General features: G+C 44.4%; 1 protein-coding gene across 1 annotated transcript; it reads left to right on the top strand.

The window, feature by feature from the left end:
- Positions 1 to 775: 775 nt before the first annotated feature.
- Positions 776 to 8,400, top strand: LOC143287213 (uncharacterized). Its single transcript, XM_076595159.1, has 3 exons — positions 776 to 1,235; positions 7,212 to 7,421; positions 7,698 to 8,400. The coding sequence occupies exons 1-3, from the start codon at positions 789 to 791 to the stop codon at positions 8,277 to 8,279; spliced, it is 1,239 nt and encodes a 412-aa protein (XP_076451274.1). The 5' UTR covers positions 776 to 788; the 3' UTR covers positions 8,280 to 8,400.
- The last annotated feature ends 11,800 nt before the right edge of the window (positions 8,401 to 20,200 follow it).

The raw sequence follows: 20,200 nt of genomic DNA, 5'->3' as shown, positions 1-20,200 counted from the left end.
TTTGGATGAGACAATAAACCGAGGTCCCGTGTGCAGCATGCATTTAGCACACGTAAAAGAACCCACGGCTGTCAAAATTCTGTACAAAAATCCACTTCGATAGGAAAAACAAATAAAACTACACGCAGGAAAAAATACCAAAAAAATGGGTGGCGCTGTAGTGTAGCGACGCGCTCTCCCTGGAGAGAGCAGCCCGAATTTCACACAGAGAGATCTGTTGTGACAAAAAGAGAAATACAATACAATACAATACAATAGTTGAGGTAAAGGAAATCAAATGAGGGAAAACAGTCAACACAGTTGCTTTGAAGTCACTGCAACTAATTTCTTCGTTTAATTTTTAAAGTCTTGTCGCTGTGTGTTTTTTCTTTCAAACATCGTTACTATAATTTTACTATTAAAAAAATGATACGATTAGCCTATTATCAAAACAATATCAAAGACATGCATGTCATATTGTTCACATGTGTTTCTGAGAATGATACCTTTTGGTTTGATAGAAATTGTTAGTGCATGCACGCGTGTGTGTTACTGTTTAGTGACAAAGAAAGCGAAAGTTCACGCACGCTCGTGTTAATGTTTGGTGAAATAGAAAGTGAGTGTATGCATTGTTTGTGTTTCTATTTGGTGCAACAGAACATGTCAGTGTATGCATGCCGATGTTGGCATTTTAGTCTGGACGTGCTTTATCATCATCTCAATGCTCTGCGGAACAGATCAACGCTAGGGACTAAGTGAAATTTTGATGTTGCAGGAGGAAGTAGCAAGAATAACGTCTTGGGTTAACTATGTCTCGGTTCAGGATGACTGGTAACCTAACACCTCCAGTGAACGTCATGGACGATGTCTTCTCCTTGCAAAGACACACACAAGCCATGAACAGCACAAAGACCACAGGTGCAACAATGCCCTACGGCACGACTGACATCGTTTTCTCTTTTGATGGAGCCACGACTTATTCCAGTGACTCGAATGCTACTACATCTCCGCAGTTGGAATCAATAAGTGAGGATGCCTTACTGTTGCAGCGAATCGCCAAAACCATCGACTTTTGGGTACCGCCGTTTCTGTTCTTCATCGGAATGTTCACCAACACTCTGGTTATCATGGTGATGCAGAACAAATACTTTCGTCACATGTCCACTTCATTCTACATAGCGGCCACTGCGGTTGTGGACTCTGTGAGTTTGTTGGTGACGCTCCCACCGCATTATTTCTACGTCAACTTCTCACACGTGAGTAGGCTGTGTAATTTGATCAGTGTGAAGTGGTTGCTACGTTGGTTTTTTGTGTGTTTTTATTATTGTTATTATTATTTCATATTATTTCGTATTCGTATTTCTCGTACTTCTCTTTTTTTTATATTTATCACAACAGATTTCTCTGTGTGAAATTCGGGGTGCTCTCCCCAGGTTAGCGCGTCGCTACACTACAGCGCCACCCTTTTTTTTTCCTGCGTGCAGTTGTATTTGTTTTTCCTATCGAAGTGGATTTTTCTACAGAATTTTGCCAGGAACAACCCTTTTGTTGTCGTGGGTTCTTTTACGTGCGCTAAGTCCATGCTGCACACGGGACCTCGGTTTAACGTCTCAAACGAATGACTAGCGTCCAGACAACCACTCAAGGTCTAGTGGAGGGGGAGAAAATATCAGCGGCTGATCCGTGATTCGCACCAGCGCGCTCAGATTCTCTCGCTTCCTAGGCAAACGCGTTACCTCTAGGCCATCACTTGTTTATTATAGTATACTATCATTCTTTTATTGTCTTTATCCAAACAGCAAGGAACAAACAAACAAACAACAACAACAAAATGAACAACGACAACAACAAAACAACATTGCATCACAATCAGTAACCATTTTACGCAATATATTTCAAACCAGTTATGGTAAATGCATATACTCATGCGTTCGTTTTTATTTTCATTGTTGTATTACTCATGAAATGGATCTGAGTACTAACATTATTTTTTCAGTGGAACAAATGTTTATTTACGTCCAGAGAAAGAAACACACGAGGTCATGCTTTTATCATTACTAGAGCGATGTTTTCTTTCATTACGAATTCTTCGGTTTTTTGTTGTTGTTGTTGTGGTTGAGCTTGTCCCGCATCATTTTATATATCTCCGCCTATGGATCAACCATAGCGTTGTTTGATTTTGTTTTGTTTTTTTCCCCAGAGCCTCTGTTTTCTGTTCCATGAATACTTATGTGAATCTTTAACAGGTGTGCTAGTACTGTACAATACTTTACTTCCCAAACATGGGACGTTACATTGAACATAAAAAAAAAATGTTTGAGAAATTATGCGAAATTAGAGAGAAGCGTGATAGCTTAATGGTTAACGCGTTTGGCATTTACTCTGAAGAGACATCCTGGCAACAACTTTTTTTATTTTTCGATTGAGTAAGCAGATGCTATTATCAGCATCATCATACTCCGTATTATTGATACTTATACAGCGCCTGTCCACAATCAGATACCAAACTTTTAAGCACTTTACAAACACAAAGTCATTTGCACAACAGGCTGCCTACCTGGGTATGGACAACAGGACAGCTGCCTTTAGAGGCTTATCATTCGTTTCCTGTATTATTCAGTCAGGCTTCAATTACGTGCACACACACACACACACACACACACACACACACACACACACACACACACACACACACAAGTATACAAGAAGTGGATTCTTTCTGCATATACGCAGACATTCTTATAATAAAGCCTTGTTCCCTGTATATACTCACTCACACAGAAAACAACATACGCAGGTTAAAGATCCCAATGGGGTACTCTGGTCTCGTTAGCCTTGGGTGTCAGAGGAGGTTAACTTTGACTCTAAAGTCTCGAGAGCCAGGTGTACTGAATTGGCCAGGGACATGATGACACGGGGTATGTAGACGTTTTGAGTTTCCACCAGCCGTGCCTCAGCTAAAAGGTACACAGCTGCACTGCATTGTGGGTCACCGCCAGGTAGAATAAAAGGCTATGGAAGTAAAACCCGATATAGAACAAAGGCCATGGAGGTAAAAACCCGACATAGAACAAAGGCCACGGAGGTAAAAACCCGACATAGAACAAAGGCTATGGAGGTTAAACCCGACATAGAACAAAGGCTATGGAGGTAAAACCCGATATAGAACAAAGGCTATGGAGGTAAAAACCCGACATAGAACAAAGGCCATGGAGGTAAAACCCCGACATAGAACAAAGGCTATGGAGGTTAAACCCGACATAGAACAAAGGCTATGGAGGTAAAACCCGATATAGAACAAAGGCTATGGAGGTAAAAACCCGACATAGAACAAAGGCCATGGAGGTAAAAACCCGACAGAGAACAAAGGCTATGGAAGAAAAACCCGATATAGAACAAAGGCTATGGAAGAAAAACCCGACATAGAACAAAGTCTATGGAGGTAAAACCCGACATAGAACAAAGGCTATGGAGGTAAAACCCGACATAGAGCAAAGGCTATGGAGGTAAAAACCCGACATAGAACAAAGGCTATGGAGGTAAAACCCGACATAGAACAAAGGCTATGGAGGTAAAACCTGACATAGAACAAAGGCTATGGAAGAAAAACCCGACATAGAACAGAGGCTATGGGAGCAAAAAGCTGACATAGAATAAAGGTACTGGGGGTAAAACACGACATAGAATAAAAAGAAGATTATGGAAGTAAAACCCGATATAGAACAAAGGCTATGAAAGCAAAGAGCTGACATGGAATAAAGGCACTTGGGGGTAAATCCAGACATAGAATAAAGGCTGTGAGAGTAAACCCTTGGCATGGAATAAAGGCTTTGGGAGTAAAACCCGACATAGAATAAATAGTCTGGGAGCAAAAAACAACAACATAAACCTGACAGAATAAATACTCTGGGAGAAAAAAAAAACAAAACAAAAAAACTCTTTTGCTCTTGGAGCAAAAAACTCGATATAGAATAAAGTCTATGGGAGCAAAAATCCTGACATAGAATAAAGGTTGTGGGGGGTATAACCGACATAGAATATAGGCTCTCATCTCATCTCATCTATCCCTTGACCCGTGGGTGGGTCGTTGGGGCACCATGGATGACTGCCTGGTCAGCTCGCGCCACCTGCCTCGGTCCTCAGCGGCCCTTTGAGTTGTGGCAAATGGCAGGCCCGTCCACTCTTTGATGTTGTCCTCCCACCGCTTTCTCTGTCTGCCTCTCTTCCTCCTTCCTTGTACGGTACCCTGCAGGATGGTCTTGGCTAGGCCGTCTGATCGTGTGACGTGTCCATACCAGCGGAGCTTGCGTTCCTTCACTGTGGTTAGCAGGTCTTTGAATGGGCCAATGGCGTTTTGGACTCTTCTTTTCACTTCCTCATTTGTGATGTGGTCTTTGTATGTAATGTTCAGGATCTTGCGGAAGCAACTCATTTCCAGGGCCTGGATTCTTCTCTGGAGTTCTGCAGTGAGGGTCCAGGATTCGCAAGCGTATAGAAATATTGAGAAGATGAGGGAGCGCATTAGTCTGATTTTGGACGAGAGGGAGATCTTTTTGTCTTTCCATATAGTCTTCAATCGACTCAGTGCGGCAGTAGTCTGCGCGATTCTGGACAGGACCTCTGGTTTCGAACCCTCGTCTGACACAATGGCACCCAAGTATTTGAAGGAGGAGACTTCTTCCAGTTTTTCACCGTTTACGTGCAAGTTGGACGTTACGCCTTGGCTGTTGTTGGTCATAACCTTGGTCTTCTCGGCACTGATCTCCATGCCGTAGGCTGATGATGTCTTGTCAAGTTTGTGCACGAGTTCTTCGAGTTCTTTCTCTTCTCCTGCCAGGCCATCAATGTCATCGGCAAAGCGCAGGTTGGTGATGACTCTGCCTCCAATGCTGACAGTTCCCACATGATCTTCCAGGGCGTCAGTCATGATCCTTTCAAGAAAGAGGTTGAAGAGAGTGGGAGAGAGTAGACAGCCCTGTCTGACTCCGACCGTGGTTCTAAACCAGTTACCCGTGCTACCATTGAAGAGGACTGCACTGGTTGCTCTTTCGTATAGGTTCTGTATGGCTTGGATGATGTCTTCACTGATGTTGAATTTGTGCATGGTGGCCCATAAGGCAGCGTGCCATACGCTGTCGAACGCCTTCTTGAAGTCAATGAAGACGTGGTAGAGGTCTCTTTGGTGCTGGAGATATTTCTCGCACAGCAAGCGCAGGTTGAAGATTTGTTCTGTTGTGCTTCTCCCTGGGGTGTAGGGGGCTCATTGTGAGTAAAAAACTCGACATAGAATAAAGGCTATGGAGGGTATAACTCGACATAGAATAAAGGCTATGGAGGGTATAACAAGACATAGATTAAAGGCAATGCCAGTAAAACGCGACACGGAATGAAAGCTGTGTAAGTAAAACCCAATATAGAATAAAGGCAATAAAAACCCGACAGACAACCTAGAGTGGATCCTCCCCTACCCCCCCCCCCCCCCGCGACCCCTCCCCTCCCTTCCCTTAAAAGAGAGAGAGAGAGAGAGAGAGAGAGAGAGAGAGAGAGAGAGAGGCGGGGAAGAATGCCAGCAGTCAGTCAGTTCCAGCAGCTGTGCCTCATGATGCCAGACGTGGTGCTCTCCCTTTCCTCCTGTGGGTCACCAACCGCGAAGTTGACATGACGGACTAGGCACAACAACGACCCCCCCCCCCCCCCCCACTGTCCCCCCAACCCCCTCCCGAGGGTTTTCCAGACAACACGCCTCGCCTTGGTTTGCGTCACAGAAAGGACACCCCCGTATTCTCTCAAACCTCCCCCCCCCCAAGCCCCCTGCCAAACCTCTCCCCACCCCCACCCCCATCCCACGCCTCCATTCCTCACAAACTGACAACTGCAGCAGCTGAGACACTTGTTGTATTTGTATTTGTATTGTATTGTATTTGTATCACTCTTTTATTTTTGTCGCAACAGATCTCTCTGTGTGAAAATCGGGATGTTCTTCCCAGGGAGAGCGCGTCGCTGGACTGATAGCGCCACCCATTTTTTTTGTATTTTTTCCTGCCTGCAGTTGTTTTTTTTTATTTGTTTTGTTATCGAAGTAGATTTTTCTATAGACTTTTTGCCGGGGTGTATTTCTCTACAGAATTTTGCCAGGGACAACCCTTTTTTTGACGTGTTTTTATTTTATTTTATTTTTTTTACGTGCGATAAGTGCATGCTGCACACGGGACCTCAGTTTATCGTCTCATCCGAATGACAAGCGTCCAGACCACCACTCAAGGTCGAGTGGAGGGGGAGAAAACACTGGCGACTGTGCTGGGATTCGAACCCAGTGCGCTCAGATTCTCTCGCTTCTTAGGCTGACGCGTTACCTCCAGGCCATCACTCCACATGTTTGTGCTTTGTGTCCTGTCAAGGCCAGATAATGGCGATAGCTTCTTCTGGCTGACTGTTCTGTTCTCAGCGTTCAGTGCTGGGATAGATGGACAACATGTGTGGAAGCAGCAGTCTGTGTGGTGGTGGGTGTCACTCAGTGAAGACTTGTTAAACAACGTGGCGGGGTCGTGTCTCTGTCTCTGTCATGGGGTGGGAAGGAAGGAAGGAAGGAAGGAAGGAAGTAGAAGGATCATTGTGTCCCACTGGTCGGCTACCGTTGTCTTCTTCTAACCAGGTATCCTGTACCAGTTAGGGTACTGACCCAACTCTTCAATTCACTGGCTGTGCGCGGAGCTTAGTAGAATAGTACTACAGCACACACGTACTCCGCAAAGCGGGGCTGTGACACAGACACAGACACACACACACACACACAGACACACACACACATACACACACACAGACACGCACAGACACAGACAGAGACACACAAACAGACAGACAGACGCAAACACAGACGCACACACACACACACACACACACACACACACACACACACACACTTGATCTCTCTCTCTCTTACACACACACACACACACACACACACACACACACACACACACACACACACACGCGGGAACACTGTATTGTTGTTCTTATCATATCATCGTTATCAACACCATCATTGCTATTGTCCTTTTGTCCGGGTTGTTGTTATTGCCATTTTAAAAAAAAAATTCAGTAGCCAGAGAGAGAGAGAGAGAGAGAGAGAGAGAGAGAGAGACAGACAGACAGACAGACAGAGGATGAGCAGAAACCCCTTTTCTAACCTACTATTTTCTATGCGATATATATTTTTTTACAACACCTTTCAGATCTTCGACAGCATTCGGCACCTGCACTTCATCTGCTCCATCTTCCACATGCCTGGCTGGGGCACCAGCAACCTTGGCGTCTTTCTCACCGTGGCCATGACGATAGACCGAACCCTGGCCGTCCAGTTTCCGTTGAAAGCTCCCACACTGTGTACAGTCAGGAAAGCCAAGATCGTCACCGTCTGTCTGCTGCTGTTCGATCTTCTGTTGGTAAGGTGTACATCTGCATCAGTGTTACGAGAGCAAAAAGCGTTTTCGTACAGTTATCATTCTTTATTTATCATGTGTTTGAATCTTATCTCGATCTCATCCTTACGACAGATAAATGTTTGGTTATTCCATTTATCCATTGCGGAAAGTGAAATTATGTTTCGTTGAATCTATTCACGTGATCATAACCCATGCTGGATTTCTTGCTCCATTTTGAAATACATGCTTGGGTGTGTGTGTGTGTGTGTGTGTGTGTGTGTTGTTCACTGTTGACAGGACGGACACGTGGCCTTCACCACACGCATGGTTGACAAAGAAGTCAAGGCCTACCTGTGTGCCATCGACAGAGATTTCAGCGAGGTCTATCGCATTTTCCATGACTACGTCTGGCCTACCACGCGTAACGTGTTACTCATGACCTCTTTCATTGCTATCATCATCGGCAACATCATCATAACGCTGCACGTCAAACGATCTGAGGACTGCAAGGACCTTGGAGAGGGAGCCAAAAGTTCAGGAGGGACTCAGTCAGGGAAGACGTCCTCCAAAAGCCGTCAGCTTTCCCTGATGCTTATCATCGACTCCGTGAGTGTGATTATCTGCACTTCGCCACTGACGCTTACAATGATGATCGACCAGTCGTTCCAGTCCACCAAGAATTTTGCCGACAACCCCTATGACATCGCAAAGGATAATCTGGTCTTTGCCATTGGGTTTTATCTTCTGCACGTCAACCACTGTACCAACTTCTTTCTCTACTGCCTCAGTGGTGCCCGTTTCCGCAGAACCCTAAAAGAAGTCCTGTGCCCAAGACCTCGGCAGAACAAGCAGACCACCAAGACGTCAGTAATGAGTTAAAGAAAATGGGACAACGAAGGGTGTATGAACACGTATCAGACCTTTTAGGAACAGGGAACAACAAGCAGTGTTAGCAATTGTATAGGACTTTAAGGGAACAGCGGACAACGACAGGGTACGCTACTTTCACTTGTTATCAATAGCGTGACATCATCTATGCATTACTGAAAGGCTTGAACTGATATTTGATTTTGTTTACTTTGCGTACCTTTCGCTTTTCTGAATTCCTAGAATAAATACTTGTTGATTTCTGTGACTGCAAATTTCATCTTTTCATAGCGCTGTGAAATACATGTTCAGCAATAGTTTATACACATACAGAGGCTCCTGTCCTTCCTCTTCTTGTTCTCTTTTCTCTTGTTCTTGTTGTTCTTCTTCTCACTTTCTCTTACCCTTTCACTCTCACTTCGTGACAATGAAATGGATGTGAAAGCTAATGGTCTACTATTCTGGTGATGACTATTGCAGATGATTTGCTGATTTCAAATCGACATACCACTGTCTTAGGTTTTGAGGCGTCGCATGATGAAACAACAGTAATTGATTTAAAATGGTCTTCATATCGAGACCATTTCACACACGCAAAAATGACCAGTCTCTATTCAGTCTTTGTTTTCGACACAACCTCAGTTGCATAAGTTTGAACCATGAAATCAAACCTTCAATTTCAGTTAGTTTTCGAAGAATTCAGATGAAAATAAACTATCGCATATGTATGTATATATATATATATATATATATAAATCTTCAGGAGGACGGTCCTGGGGCGGGTTTCGTGAGCGTACTTTGCAGCGAAAAAAGTTTACTGTACTTTAAGAGGTTTTTTCTTCTTCTAAGTTTACACTAAATTCAATGACATTGGAAAATTCTTGCGTTGACACTATTTTCGTTGACCGGGGAACGTTCTAAACTCTGTTAACACCATTTTCGTTGACCAAGGAATGTTCTAAACGCTGTTAACACCATTTTCATTGACCTGGGAACGTTCTTAACGCTGTCAACACCATTTTCATTGACCTGGGAACGTTCTTAACGCTGTTAACACCATTTTCATTGACGTTCTTAACGCTGGAGTCGGCATCAACACTAATGCCGCTGTTGTGCCCTACACTTTGACTCTCTTGTGTCCGTCGTCACCGAACCATCTTGCTGACGAAATAGGCAGTCCACATGTTTGCTTGAACATCCTTTTCCAGATGACTCTGCTGCTAATTCCATTGCAAGATATAGTAATGCTGACCTGAAGGTATACGGTTTCCCACTGGCTGCACACGTAGTGTGAAGGGATCAGTCCGTACACCTTGCCACCCTATTGAAACTGAACACGAAACTGAAACAGGTGAATCACGTTTCGTTATTGCTACCAGTCTTATTCAAGTAGTAAGGAAGCTTTTCATTTCTCAAGAGATGTAGTAGCACAGTTCCATTGTGTATTCTGGTGATATCGGGCCCAGTTTAGTCCTTTGAAAGTCTGCTCATATTTGTCCGTCATAACAATCATGACATCGCTCCAACGATAAAGCTTCGAGCACACTTATTCAATATCTATTCTACACAATGTCATTGTGGAAATGTTGGCATATCCACCGTCACATTCGATGTACAAGACTTGCTCCTTCCACCTGCATACGGAATCAGGTCTGAGCATCTTATGTGCCTTTCGGCATTCTCCGGGTGGGGGTCTGCAGTAGTAGTTTAATTGGGTCATTCAGACACCCACTGGACATCCGAGGGGTCTGTGTAGAGGAGAAGAGAGGACTGGCCGTACTGAGTGAGTTAATCAAAATGAAATATAGCAAAGTGCGTCCCTATGACTTAAGTTATCGACTGTTCAATTGATGAATAAATGTGTAAATAGAAATGTTCCATATGAAGTGTGGAAGGAGAAACGGATATACTGTAAGAACGCCTGGAGAAAAATAAACAACTATGCGATGTGAAAAATGTACAGAGAAGTGGTTCATTGAATTTGATTCTTGACTTTCTAAGGGCGAGTTGTCTGTTAAAAGTATGGTTGGTTTAATTATGCAAGATTATCCTTTTACCATATCTACAGTACTTTGTCCCCCCCACCCCCCACTCTGAACGATGTCAGGAGAAATGCGTTGTGTCTGCATGAACACCTTTCCTGTGATTTATGGTGTTCTTGCACACACTGAACATTCCAGAGACTGCCAGTCTCAGTTAGGCCAGTGGAGCGACAGCCGCCAGAAACATCATATCATCCATACCACAACATCAGTCTCCCGAGACGGAAGGATGCCTGTTATACATGTCTGCACACACACACACACACACACACACACACACACACACACACACACACACACACACACACCACACACACACACACACACACACACACACACACACACACACACACACACAGACCAATTCTGAGTTGAGCTCTCAGACTATTATCAAATTCATTATGGACCAAGTATTGTTCTAATGTCAAGTGCATATGCTTTAGTAACCTGACAATTAAGCATATATATTTTTTTTTTTACTGTAGCTTGATGAAGCCTTATGTACACGAAAGTGTGTCTTCACAAGTGACTGAGAACGTTGATGTTTTTGACTTTTTGCATTCATTATCAGTTGTTTCGCTTGTAAGTTTAACGATTTCTCTTTTACGAAGTCCTTTAAGTAATTTCCTGTAATTGTATTTAGAATTTTTTTTTCAAATTTCACCCTCATTTCACCCTCATTTGCCCAGTTTTCCCCCAACCCTCCATTCATTCACATCTCCCACCCCTTCTAACCGATAATACTCAAATGTATTCATAAATACTTTAACAAAATGTCTTCAATCACCGATATGTGTGACGGGACATTAAACAAAATTCCTCCTCCTCCTACACACACACACACACACACACACACACACACACACACACACACACACACACACACACACACACAGATATCTCTCTGTTTCTCTATCTATCTATCTATCTATGTATCTATCTATCTACATGAGTTTCCATGGGAAAATTGTGTTAATGCCCTTGGTTGTTTTTTTTTTATGAGCTGTTATGACAATGCTAAACGAAACCTACGTCTCATCATTTGATGGAGGTCTAGCACCCACACCACATCTCAGAATATAACAACAGGAATGAGAAGCAGAAAGACTACTCCCGGATATTATTATTTGTTTCCGCGCCGAGGACCCGGTGTAACAGTCTCCAACTATCCCCCCCACCCTCCGATCACCATCCTACGGGCTTAACCCATTCAGTTCTGGGAAGTTGTAAACGATCATCATCCTACGGGCTTAACCCATTCAATTCTGGGCAGTTGTAAACGATCACCATCCTACGGGCTTAACCCATTCAAATCTGGGCAGTTGTAAACGATCACCATCCTACGGGCTTAACCAATTCAACCCTGGGCAGTTGTAAGCGACCATCATCCTACGGGCTTAACCAATTCAACCATGGGCAGTTGTAAACGATCACCATCCTACGGGCTAAGCCAATTCAACCCTGGGCAGTTGTAAACGATCACCATCCTACGGGCTTAACCAATTCAACCCTGGGCAGTTGTAAGCGACCATCATCCTACGGGCTTAACCAATTCAACCATGGGCAGTTGTAAACGATCATCATTCTACAGGCTTAACCCATTAAACTCTGGGCAGGTGTAAACGATCACCATCCTGTGGGCTTAACCCATTTAACCCAGGGCAGTTCACAGCCTCTGTAGGCTCCATGCCATAATAATGCGGAAGAATCGCAGAAAATATGCCGTTTTTCCTCCAAATAATTTGTGTTTGCTCTTTTCTTCCGTCTTTGCTGCTGTGTGCACATGTCAAATGATCGGTATAAGAACAAGCCCGGCGCTTCCTTTCTTGAGGAAGTGTCTGGGTTTGTTCCAATGTACCTTTTATTTATCTGTGTGCTTGCTGAATCGGTAGCGTAAGCAGCATTGACTTGAAGTTGTGTACCTTGTGAATGGAGGGAGAGAGAATTGCTAATCTTCACTATTTTCTTAATCACCTGTGGACACATACAGAGATATTTTAAAGTTAGTTCCCTTACTTTGCAGTTCATGCACATGTAGGAAGGTGGAAACCGTTTTAACCCTTTCACCACCAGTCAATTTAGAGTACAAAATTCCCTTGTGGTATAAACACAGAAAAGATAGTGGCTAAGAATAGCTGGGGATTCCCCCTGCGATGTATAGAAAATATGGCCTATCCTACCACTGAACATTAAGAGCAGTAGTTTCATGTATAACAGACCAGTGAATGGTAATCTTTCAGCGATATGGGTCCTCTACCATGCCTGTGCATAAATGCGAGCTTGGCGGTGAAAGGGTTAATGAGAGCAATGCTGGGGCACGGGGTTTACTGAGTTGATCAAACTATCAAAAAGGAAAGAATGTCGTTCTATGATAGGTTCTACTGACCGACCCCCTTTTCCCCTCTGTATGCAAAGGTGGGGTGGGGGCGGGGGGATTAAAACTCCTCCCGCAAAACAAACGTGCCGAAACGGAAGGTGGTAGGTCCTGGCTACCCTGTACTGACAGTTCTCCACATAACCATTTGATATGGATACTTATACAGCGCCTATCCTCGATCGGAGACCAAGCTCTCAGCGCTTTACAAACTCGGGGTCATTTGCACAACAGGCTGGCTTCGTGGGTAGAGCCGACTGACGGCTGCAATTGGGCGCTCATCAGTCGTTTCCTGTGTCATTCAGTCAGATTTCAAGCCCACACACACATACACACTCAGACAGACATGTAATATTTTACGTGTATGACCGTTTTGTTTATTTACCCAGCCATGTAGGCAGCCATACTCCATTTTCGGCGGGGGGCGGTGCATGCTGGGCAGATATGCTTGTGCCTGAACCCCGTTTGTGTGTATACGCAAGCAGAAGATCAAATACACACGTTAAAGATCCTGTGATCCATGTCAGCGTTCGGTGGGTAATGGAAACAAGAACATACCCAACATGCACACCCCCGAAAACGGATGATGGCTGCCTACATGGCGGGATAAAAACGGTCATGAACGTAAAAACCCACTCGTGAACATACGAGTGAACGTGGGAGTTGCAGCCCACGAACGACGACGACGACGACGACGAAGAAGAAGAAGAAGAAGAAAACAGAAACAAGGGGAGAAGTAACTCTCGGCTACCCCCTCCCACTCTCCCCCCACCCCACTCCTTCTTACAGCTACAGTTCAAATCCATTCAGTTTCACAAGGAGGCGTCACTGCGTTCGGACTATAATAATACATACACGCTACACTGCATCTGCTGAGCAGATGCCTGACCAGCAGCCAAACCCAGCGCGCTTTGTCACACCTTGCAGGACAACAATAACAACAACAACAACGATGATGATGATGATGATGATGATAATAATAATAATAATAATAATAATAATAATGATTGTTATTATAATAATGATGAAAAATATGATGATGATGATGATGATGATGATCAATAGATAGCTACACAAATCTATAAACGAACACATAATAATGATGACGACAATAAAAGGTAAGTGCATTGGACTATAGTGTGAGGGAAAGACAAAAAGAAGGCCCACAGACTGAAATAAAAACATGAAAGAAAGAAACGGGCCACGCTCAGTAACAAAACAAACAAACAAACAAACACTCCGGAAGACGACCTCCTGCACTACATTGTACACACACCTCTCTCCCGACGTACTGGGCAGAAACGAAGCTGGTGTTTCCGGGTTCCTAGGAAAGCTATGGACGTTCACCTTCTGGACTCTGGTCACTAGACTCTCGCCTCGCCGCTACCTCTCACCCCTTCCTGTACCACATTTCTTACTGGAGGGTGGGGGTGGGGTGGGGTGGGGGGGGGGGGCACCTTTTTCCATAGTGTTCCGGTTTCAGGGTCCTTCATTGGTTGGATGATCGGTGAACGGTACGCCCCGCACAACCACCCCCTCTTCCTCCCCCTTAACCCCCACTGAGGTTTGGATCTCAGGTGGGGAGGTGAGGTCAGGCCTGACTAGGTCAAATTCACCCCGGGGATCATTCTTGCAAAGTCATAAAGATCCCGAGGTTAATCCGGACTAGCCAGGATTTACGAAAAGTAAAAAAAGAAGAAATAAATAAAAAGGACAGAGTAAGACAAAGGGCCCGAACAGAAAACAAATCACAGACAATATATTGTTTTAAACCGTACATTTTAGATGGAAAAACAGAATTCAGAACTCAAAACGTTTTTTTTTTTCTTAATTCAAGGATTAAGCAGGTGAAAGGAGAGGGTGATTGCAGCCAGCTCAGCATGATTACCACCGTACCCCTCTAGAATATGGGTCGGCCCCCGTTACCAAGTGGACGAGTGTGTGGGTCGATCGGGTTGAGGCTGAAGTCATCCCCAGGTCATCAGAGGCTTGCCTTAAATGCCCCAGCCCCCTCTTCACTGGAGGTTAACTCTTTCCATACGAACGGCGAAAGAGACGACGTTAACAGCGTTTCACCCCAATTACCATCATCAAAATATTGCAAGCGGAAGGCTCTTATACTGAAGACGTGAATGTTGACAAAGAATACCACAATTCTGACGACGGAAGCTAAAGGTTGGGTCATCCAGACACCCATTGGACATCCGAGGGGTCTGTGTAGAGGAGAAGAGAGGACTGGCCGTACTGAGTGAGTTAACTGATGTCTACAATCACCACATCAACAAGATGTCTACAAGATTCACCACAGGAGCCCGTGCAGATAAAGCCAGGCACATCACCGAGGCACAACGAAAGCGTACTGTTGTGAGCAAGGCCCGAGCAACATCCACTGCCACGACAGCACCCACTCACTTGTGTCCCACATGTGGGCGAGCCTTCAGGGCCCGGACTGGCCTCATCAGTCACCTCCGGACCTACAGCCACTGATCTTCCATCTGATTTTTGAAGCCATGGTCATCTTCGAATCCGAAGGACGAGCATAATCACATTAATCCCCAGTACGTGTGACGGAACATTAAACCAAATTCCTCCCCACTCGAAGTAGACAAGTATGCTTTTAACATAACTATGGAATATCGCAAGTTTGTGGAAAAATGGGTACTTTATCAATGTTTGATACAAGATTAAGCTATACAATGCTACCTTGGAATTATGCCATTGAACATGTATTGTTTTACCGTTGTGGACTCGTCAGTACTTAGAACTTAATCATGTGCCTACCCCATACTTTCTAATGCACAAAATATATACATTCTGTATCTGTAAACCTTTGTCTGAATAAAAAATGTTGGAAAAAAAATCCTCCCCACTCCAAGTTAATTGATATCAGCCAACCAAGTAGAGGGGGGAGGGGATTCAATTCCAACTGGAGGTAACTAAAAAATGACCAAGAATGCCCCCCTCCACCTCCCCCCGCCTCCCCCCCCCCTCTTTTTGTCACAACAGATTTCTCTATGTGAAATTCGGGATGTTTTCTCCAGGGAGAGCGCGTCGCTACACTGACAGCGACACTCGTTATTTGTTGTGTTTTTTCCTGCCTGCAGTTTTATTAGTTTTCCTATCGAAGTGGAGTTTTACCAGGGACAACCTTTTTGTTTCCGTGGGTTCTTTTACGTGCCCTAAGTGCATGCTGCGCACGGGACCTCGGTTTATCGTCTCATCCGAATGACGCAAGGTCTTGCGGAGGGGGAAATAATGGCGAGTGTAGGATTCGAACCAGTGCGCTCAGATTCTCTCGCTTCCTAGGCGGACGCATTACCTCAAGGCCAACACTCCACTTGGTCCCCAGGGCAAAAAACAAACAAACAAACAAAAACCCACAAAAAACCCAAAACAAAGAAAGAAACAAACAAACAAAACAAACCCAAAGAACCAACCAAACAAACAAAAACAACGAGGGTAGGAACACTGTTCTAAAAATAGACGGATAGCTCATTGGCCAGGAAAGCTGAAGCGAATTGGACGCCATATTGTTACTCGTATCTGGCCGTCAGCCAGTTGAGAAGTTGTCTCCTAACTGATGGTAGTTTTTGAACTGTAACCGTGTATCTTCGATGAACTCTTGTTATGCTTGCCCCCACGACATACCAAATGTTGTCTCTTGTTTGTTATTTGCCAAGCACAAACCAGCTGTGGAGGAATGTCAGCTGAACTAACGCCGCGAGCAAGTGAAAGATTGCCGTGAAGCAAGCTGAGCGCTCGGCTACATATATGATGACACCGCTTCGCACTAAACAGACACGAGTAGCAAAATAGCTGATTAAACACTTCTGCTGACTTCAGTTAGCAAAGGGGCTCACAGAAGGCATGCGCTATCCACCTAATCTTAGCTCAGTGGGGTAGGAACAAGCTGCAACTGGGTACGTACCTGACGCTATATTGCGTGCGCCTTGTTCAATAGGCTGCCAGTTTATGTGACAATTAATTAATGCGCTCCGCGATGAAATAATGGGCCTGAGTCCAATTAACCCGTTTCTCCAAAAACAACGCCGTTGCTGTATGTAATTAAAAGAACATCAATATTTCCTTCCTCCACAAGTTTCTGTTACGTAGTCGTGTAAGTGCTGGGAAAAACAACGACAAAAAAGTTTCACATCAACTTTCCCGAGCAACCGTCTGTGCACTCTCTAGCCATGTGGAACCAACACACTTCCATGGCTCACGACAGTGCACGCCAGATGCCAAATCTAAAAAAAACACCAACAAAAAACAATCAACCAACCAACCAACCAACCAAACAAAAAACCTAATGCAAAAAAGAAGAGGAAACACTACTACTACTACTACTACTGATATTACTACTCCTACAACTACTCACAACAACAGCAGCAGTTGTTACAAAAAGCAGCAACAATGTTCTGCCCCCCCCCCTCCCCATCCCCCTCATCTCCACCCTCACACACAATACTCCACAAGAAACTGTGAACATGAATAATCTACATTTTAGATGGGCAAAGCAAAAACATACAAAAACAAGAGAAACACACCTATCATACACACACATGCATGGACGCACGCGCACCCACACACACACACACACAAACATATATACACACGCACGCACGCAAGCACGCACGCACACACATTCACACACGCGCGCGCGCGCACGCATAAACACACACACACGTGCACATGCACGCACGCACACGCACACGCACACACACACACACACACACGCACACACGCACGCATGCAAGCACAAACACAGACACATACACAGACACACACAGACACACACAGACACACACAGACACACAGACACACACACAGACACAGACACACACACACACACACACACACACACACACACACACACACACACACGCACGCATGCAAGCACAAACACACACACACAGACACAGACACACACACACACACACACACACACACACACACACACACACACACACACACACACACACACACGCGGAAGTAGTCAGCATTCCTGGAAGGAATCACGCACAGGTTCGGATAATCCACTTCTTCTTCTGCGGTCATGGGCTGCAACTCCCACGTTCACTCGCATGTACACGAATGGGCTTTTACGTGTATGAGCGTTTTTACCCCGCCATGCAGGCAGCCATACTCCGTTTTCGGGGGTGTGCATGCTGGGCATGTTCTTGTTCTCATAACCCACCAAACGCTGAAATAGATTACAGGATCTTTAACGTGCGTGTTTGATCTTCTGCCTGTATATACACACGAAATGGATTCAGGCACAAGCAGGTCTGCACATAATTATGTTGACCTGGGAGATCGGAAAAAAAAAATCTACCCTTTACCCACCAGGTGCCATTACTGAGATTCGAACCCGGGACCCTCTGATTGAAAGTCCAACTTTTTAACCACCCGGCTGTTGTAGCTGGGAAGGAAAGAGAGAGAGAGTAAAGGATTAATAAAGAAGGAAGTTTCTGGGTTTGTTCCAATGTACCTTTTATCTTTCCAGTGTGCTAGCTGGATCGGTAGCATAATCAGCATTGAGTTGAAGTTATGTACCTTGTACATGGAAGAGTTACCACTCTTTATTGTTTGATATAAAAAAAAAAGAAGAAGAAAGAAAGAAAGAAAATATGGGTGGCGCTTGACTGTGTCTACTCGCTCTCCCCGGGGATATCAGCCTGGATTTTACACATAGATATCTGCGGTGACTTCTTCTTCTTCTCCGTTCGTGGGCTGCAACTCCCACGCTCACTTGTATATACATGAGTGGGCCGTGTATGACTGTTTTTACCCCGCCATGCAGGCTGCCATACTCAGTTTTCAGAGGTGTGCATGCTGGGTATGTTCTTGTTTCCATAACCCACCGAACGATGACATAGATGACAGGATCGTTAACGTGCGTATTTGATCTTCTGCTTGCTTATACACATGAAAGGGGCTCAGGCACTAGCAGGTCTGCACATATGTTGACCTGGGAGATGGGAAAAATCTCCACCCTTTACCCGCCAGGCGCCATTACCGAGAGTCTAACCCGAGACCCTCAGATTGAAAGTCCAACGCTTTAACCCCTCGGCGATTGCGCCCGTCAATACGGAAAATAGTTCTGGGGAAATCATCGAAAAAGCCCAAATCCACCAACAGGAAGGCAGCAAGGTGACGACCTATGTCCCACGGGAAGACCACAAGCTTCAACAGCACAGCATCATCGCGTGGATGATACAAGACTGAGAGACTAATACTCTTCAGGTAAGTTTTTTTGGTTTCTCTTCCAGTGTATTTCCACCACTCACCAAACCTATACACGTAAAAAAAAAAAAAAGAAAAAAAAAAAGAAAAGTAGGGGGAAAAAAAAGAAAAAAAAGAAAAAAAAGAAAAAAAAAAGAAAAAAGAAAAAAAGAAAAAAAAGAAAAAAAAAGAAAAAAGAAAAAAAAGAAAAGAAAGAAAAGAAAAAAAAAAAAGAAAGAAAAAGAAAAAGAAAAAAAAAGAGAGAGAATGCATCTATTCAAGACTGTTTTTGATCAATGTGAAACAGCATAGTCGTCTGTCTCCTTTGTTTTTTTTATGAAGTATTCGTGTGTGTGTGTGTGTGTGTGTGTGTGTGTGTGTGTGTGTGTGTGTGTGTAGATGTGTGTGATTCTGTGCGTATGTGTGTTTGTTTAGTGTTCTCTCTCTCTCTCTCTCTCTCTCTCTCTCTCTCTCTCCCTCTCCCCCCCCCTCTCTCTCTCTGTGTATGCTTGTGTGTCTGTGTATGTATGTGTTTGTAAACAGTATAGGTGTTCTCTGTCTCTCTTATTGTAATTGTTATTTTTTATAGTATTAGTATTAGTAGTATCAATTAATGTTATTTTATATATTTTTTCCCTTGATTTTGCGGACATTTCGAAATTTTGATGCTTGACGCTGGGCGAAATATAGTTGGAACGGCTGAACATAATCATTCTGATATTTCCTGCAGTGAAAATAGATTAAAGAGAAAACTGCAGCTTCATTATGACGACCTGACCTGTATGAGACCACGTCATGTGTCAACCGAAACACCTGAACTGTAATTGTCAGTGCTCAGATCGATTCATGATGGAAGTGGCTGACAAAGGACAGGCAAAGAAAGTGGAGTGGTGGCCTAGATGTAACGCGTCCGCCTAGGAAGCGAGAGAATCTGACCGCACTAGTTCGAATCCCAGCACAATCGCCACTATTTTCTCCCCCTCCACTAGACCTTGAGTGGTGGTCTGGACCTAGTCATTCGGATGAGACGATAAACCGAGGTCCCGTGTGCAGCGCACGTAAAGGAACCCACGGCAACAAAAGGGTTGTCCCTGGCAAAATTCTGTAGAAAAATCCGCTTCGATAGGAAGTATCAGTATCAGTAGGAAAACATAAAAAAATGCAGGCAGGAAAAAATACAAAAATAAGAGGGTGGCGCTCTCAGTGTAGCGACGTGCTCTCCTTTGGGAGAGCAGCCCGAATTTCGCACAGAGAAATCTGTTGTGACAAAAACGAGTAATACAATAATACAA

This window comes from Babylonia areolata, chromosome 11 (assembly GCF_041734735.1).
Source record: "Babylonia areolata isolate BAREFJ2019XMU chromosome 11, ASM4173473v1, whole genome shotgun sequence".
Taxonomy (NCBI): Eukaryota; Metazoa; Mollusca; class Gastropoda; order Neogastropoda; family Buccinidae; genus Babylonia; species Babylonia areolata.
Note: the sequence above shows the minus strand (reverse complement) of the source record. Positions and strands in the feature narration are given on the sequence as shown.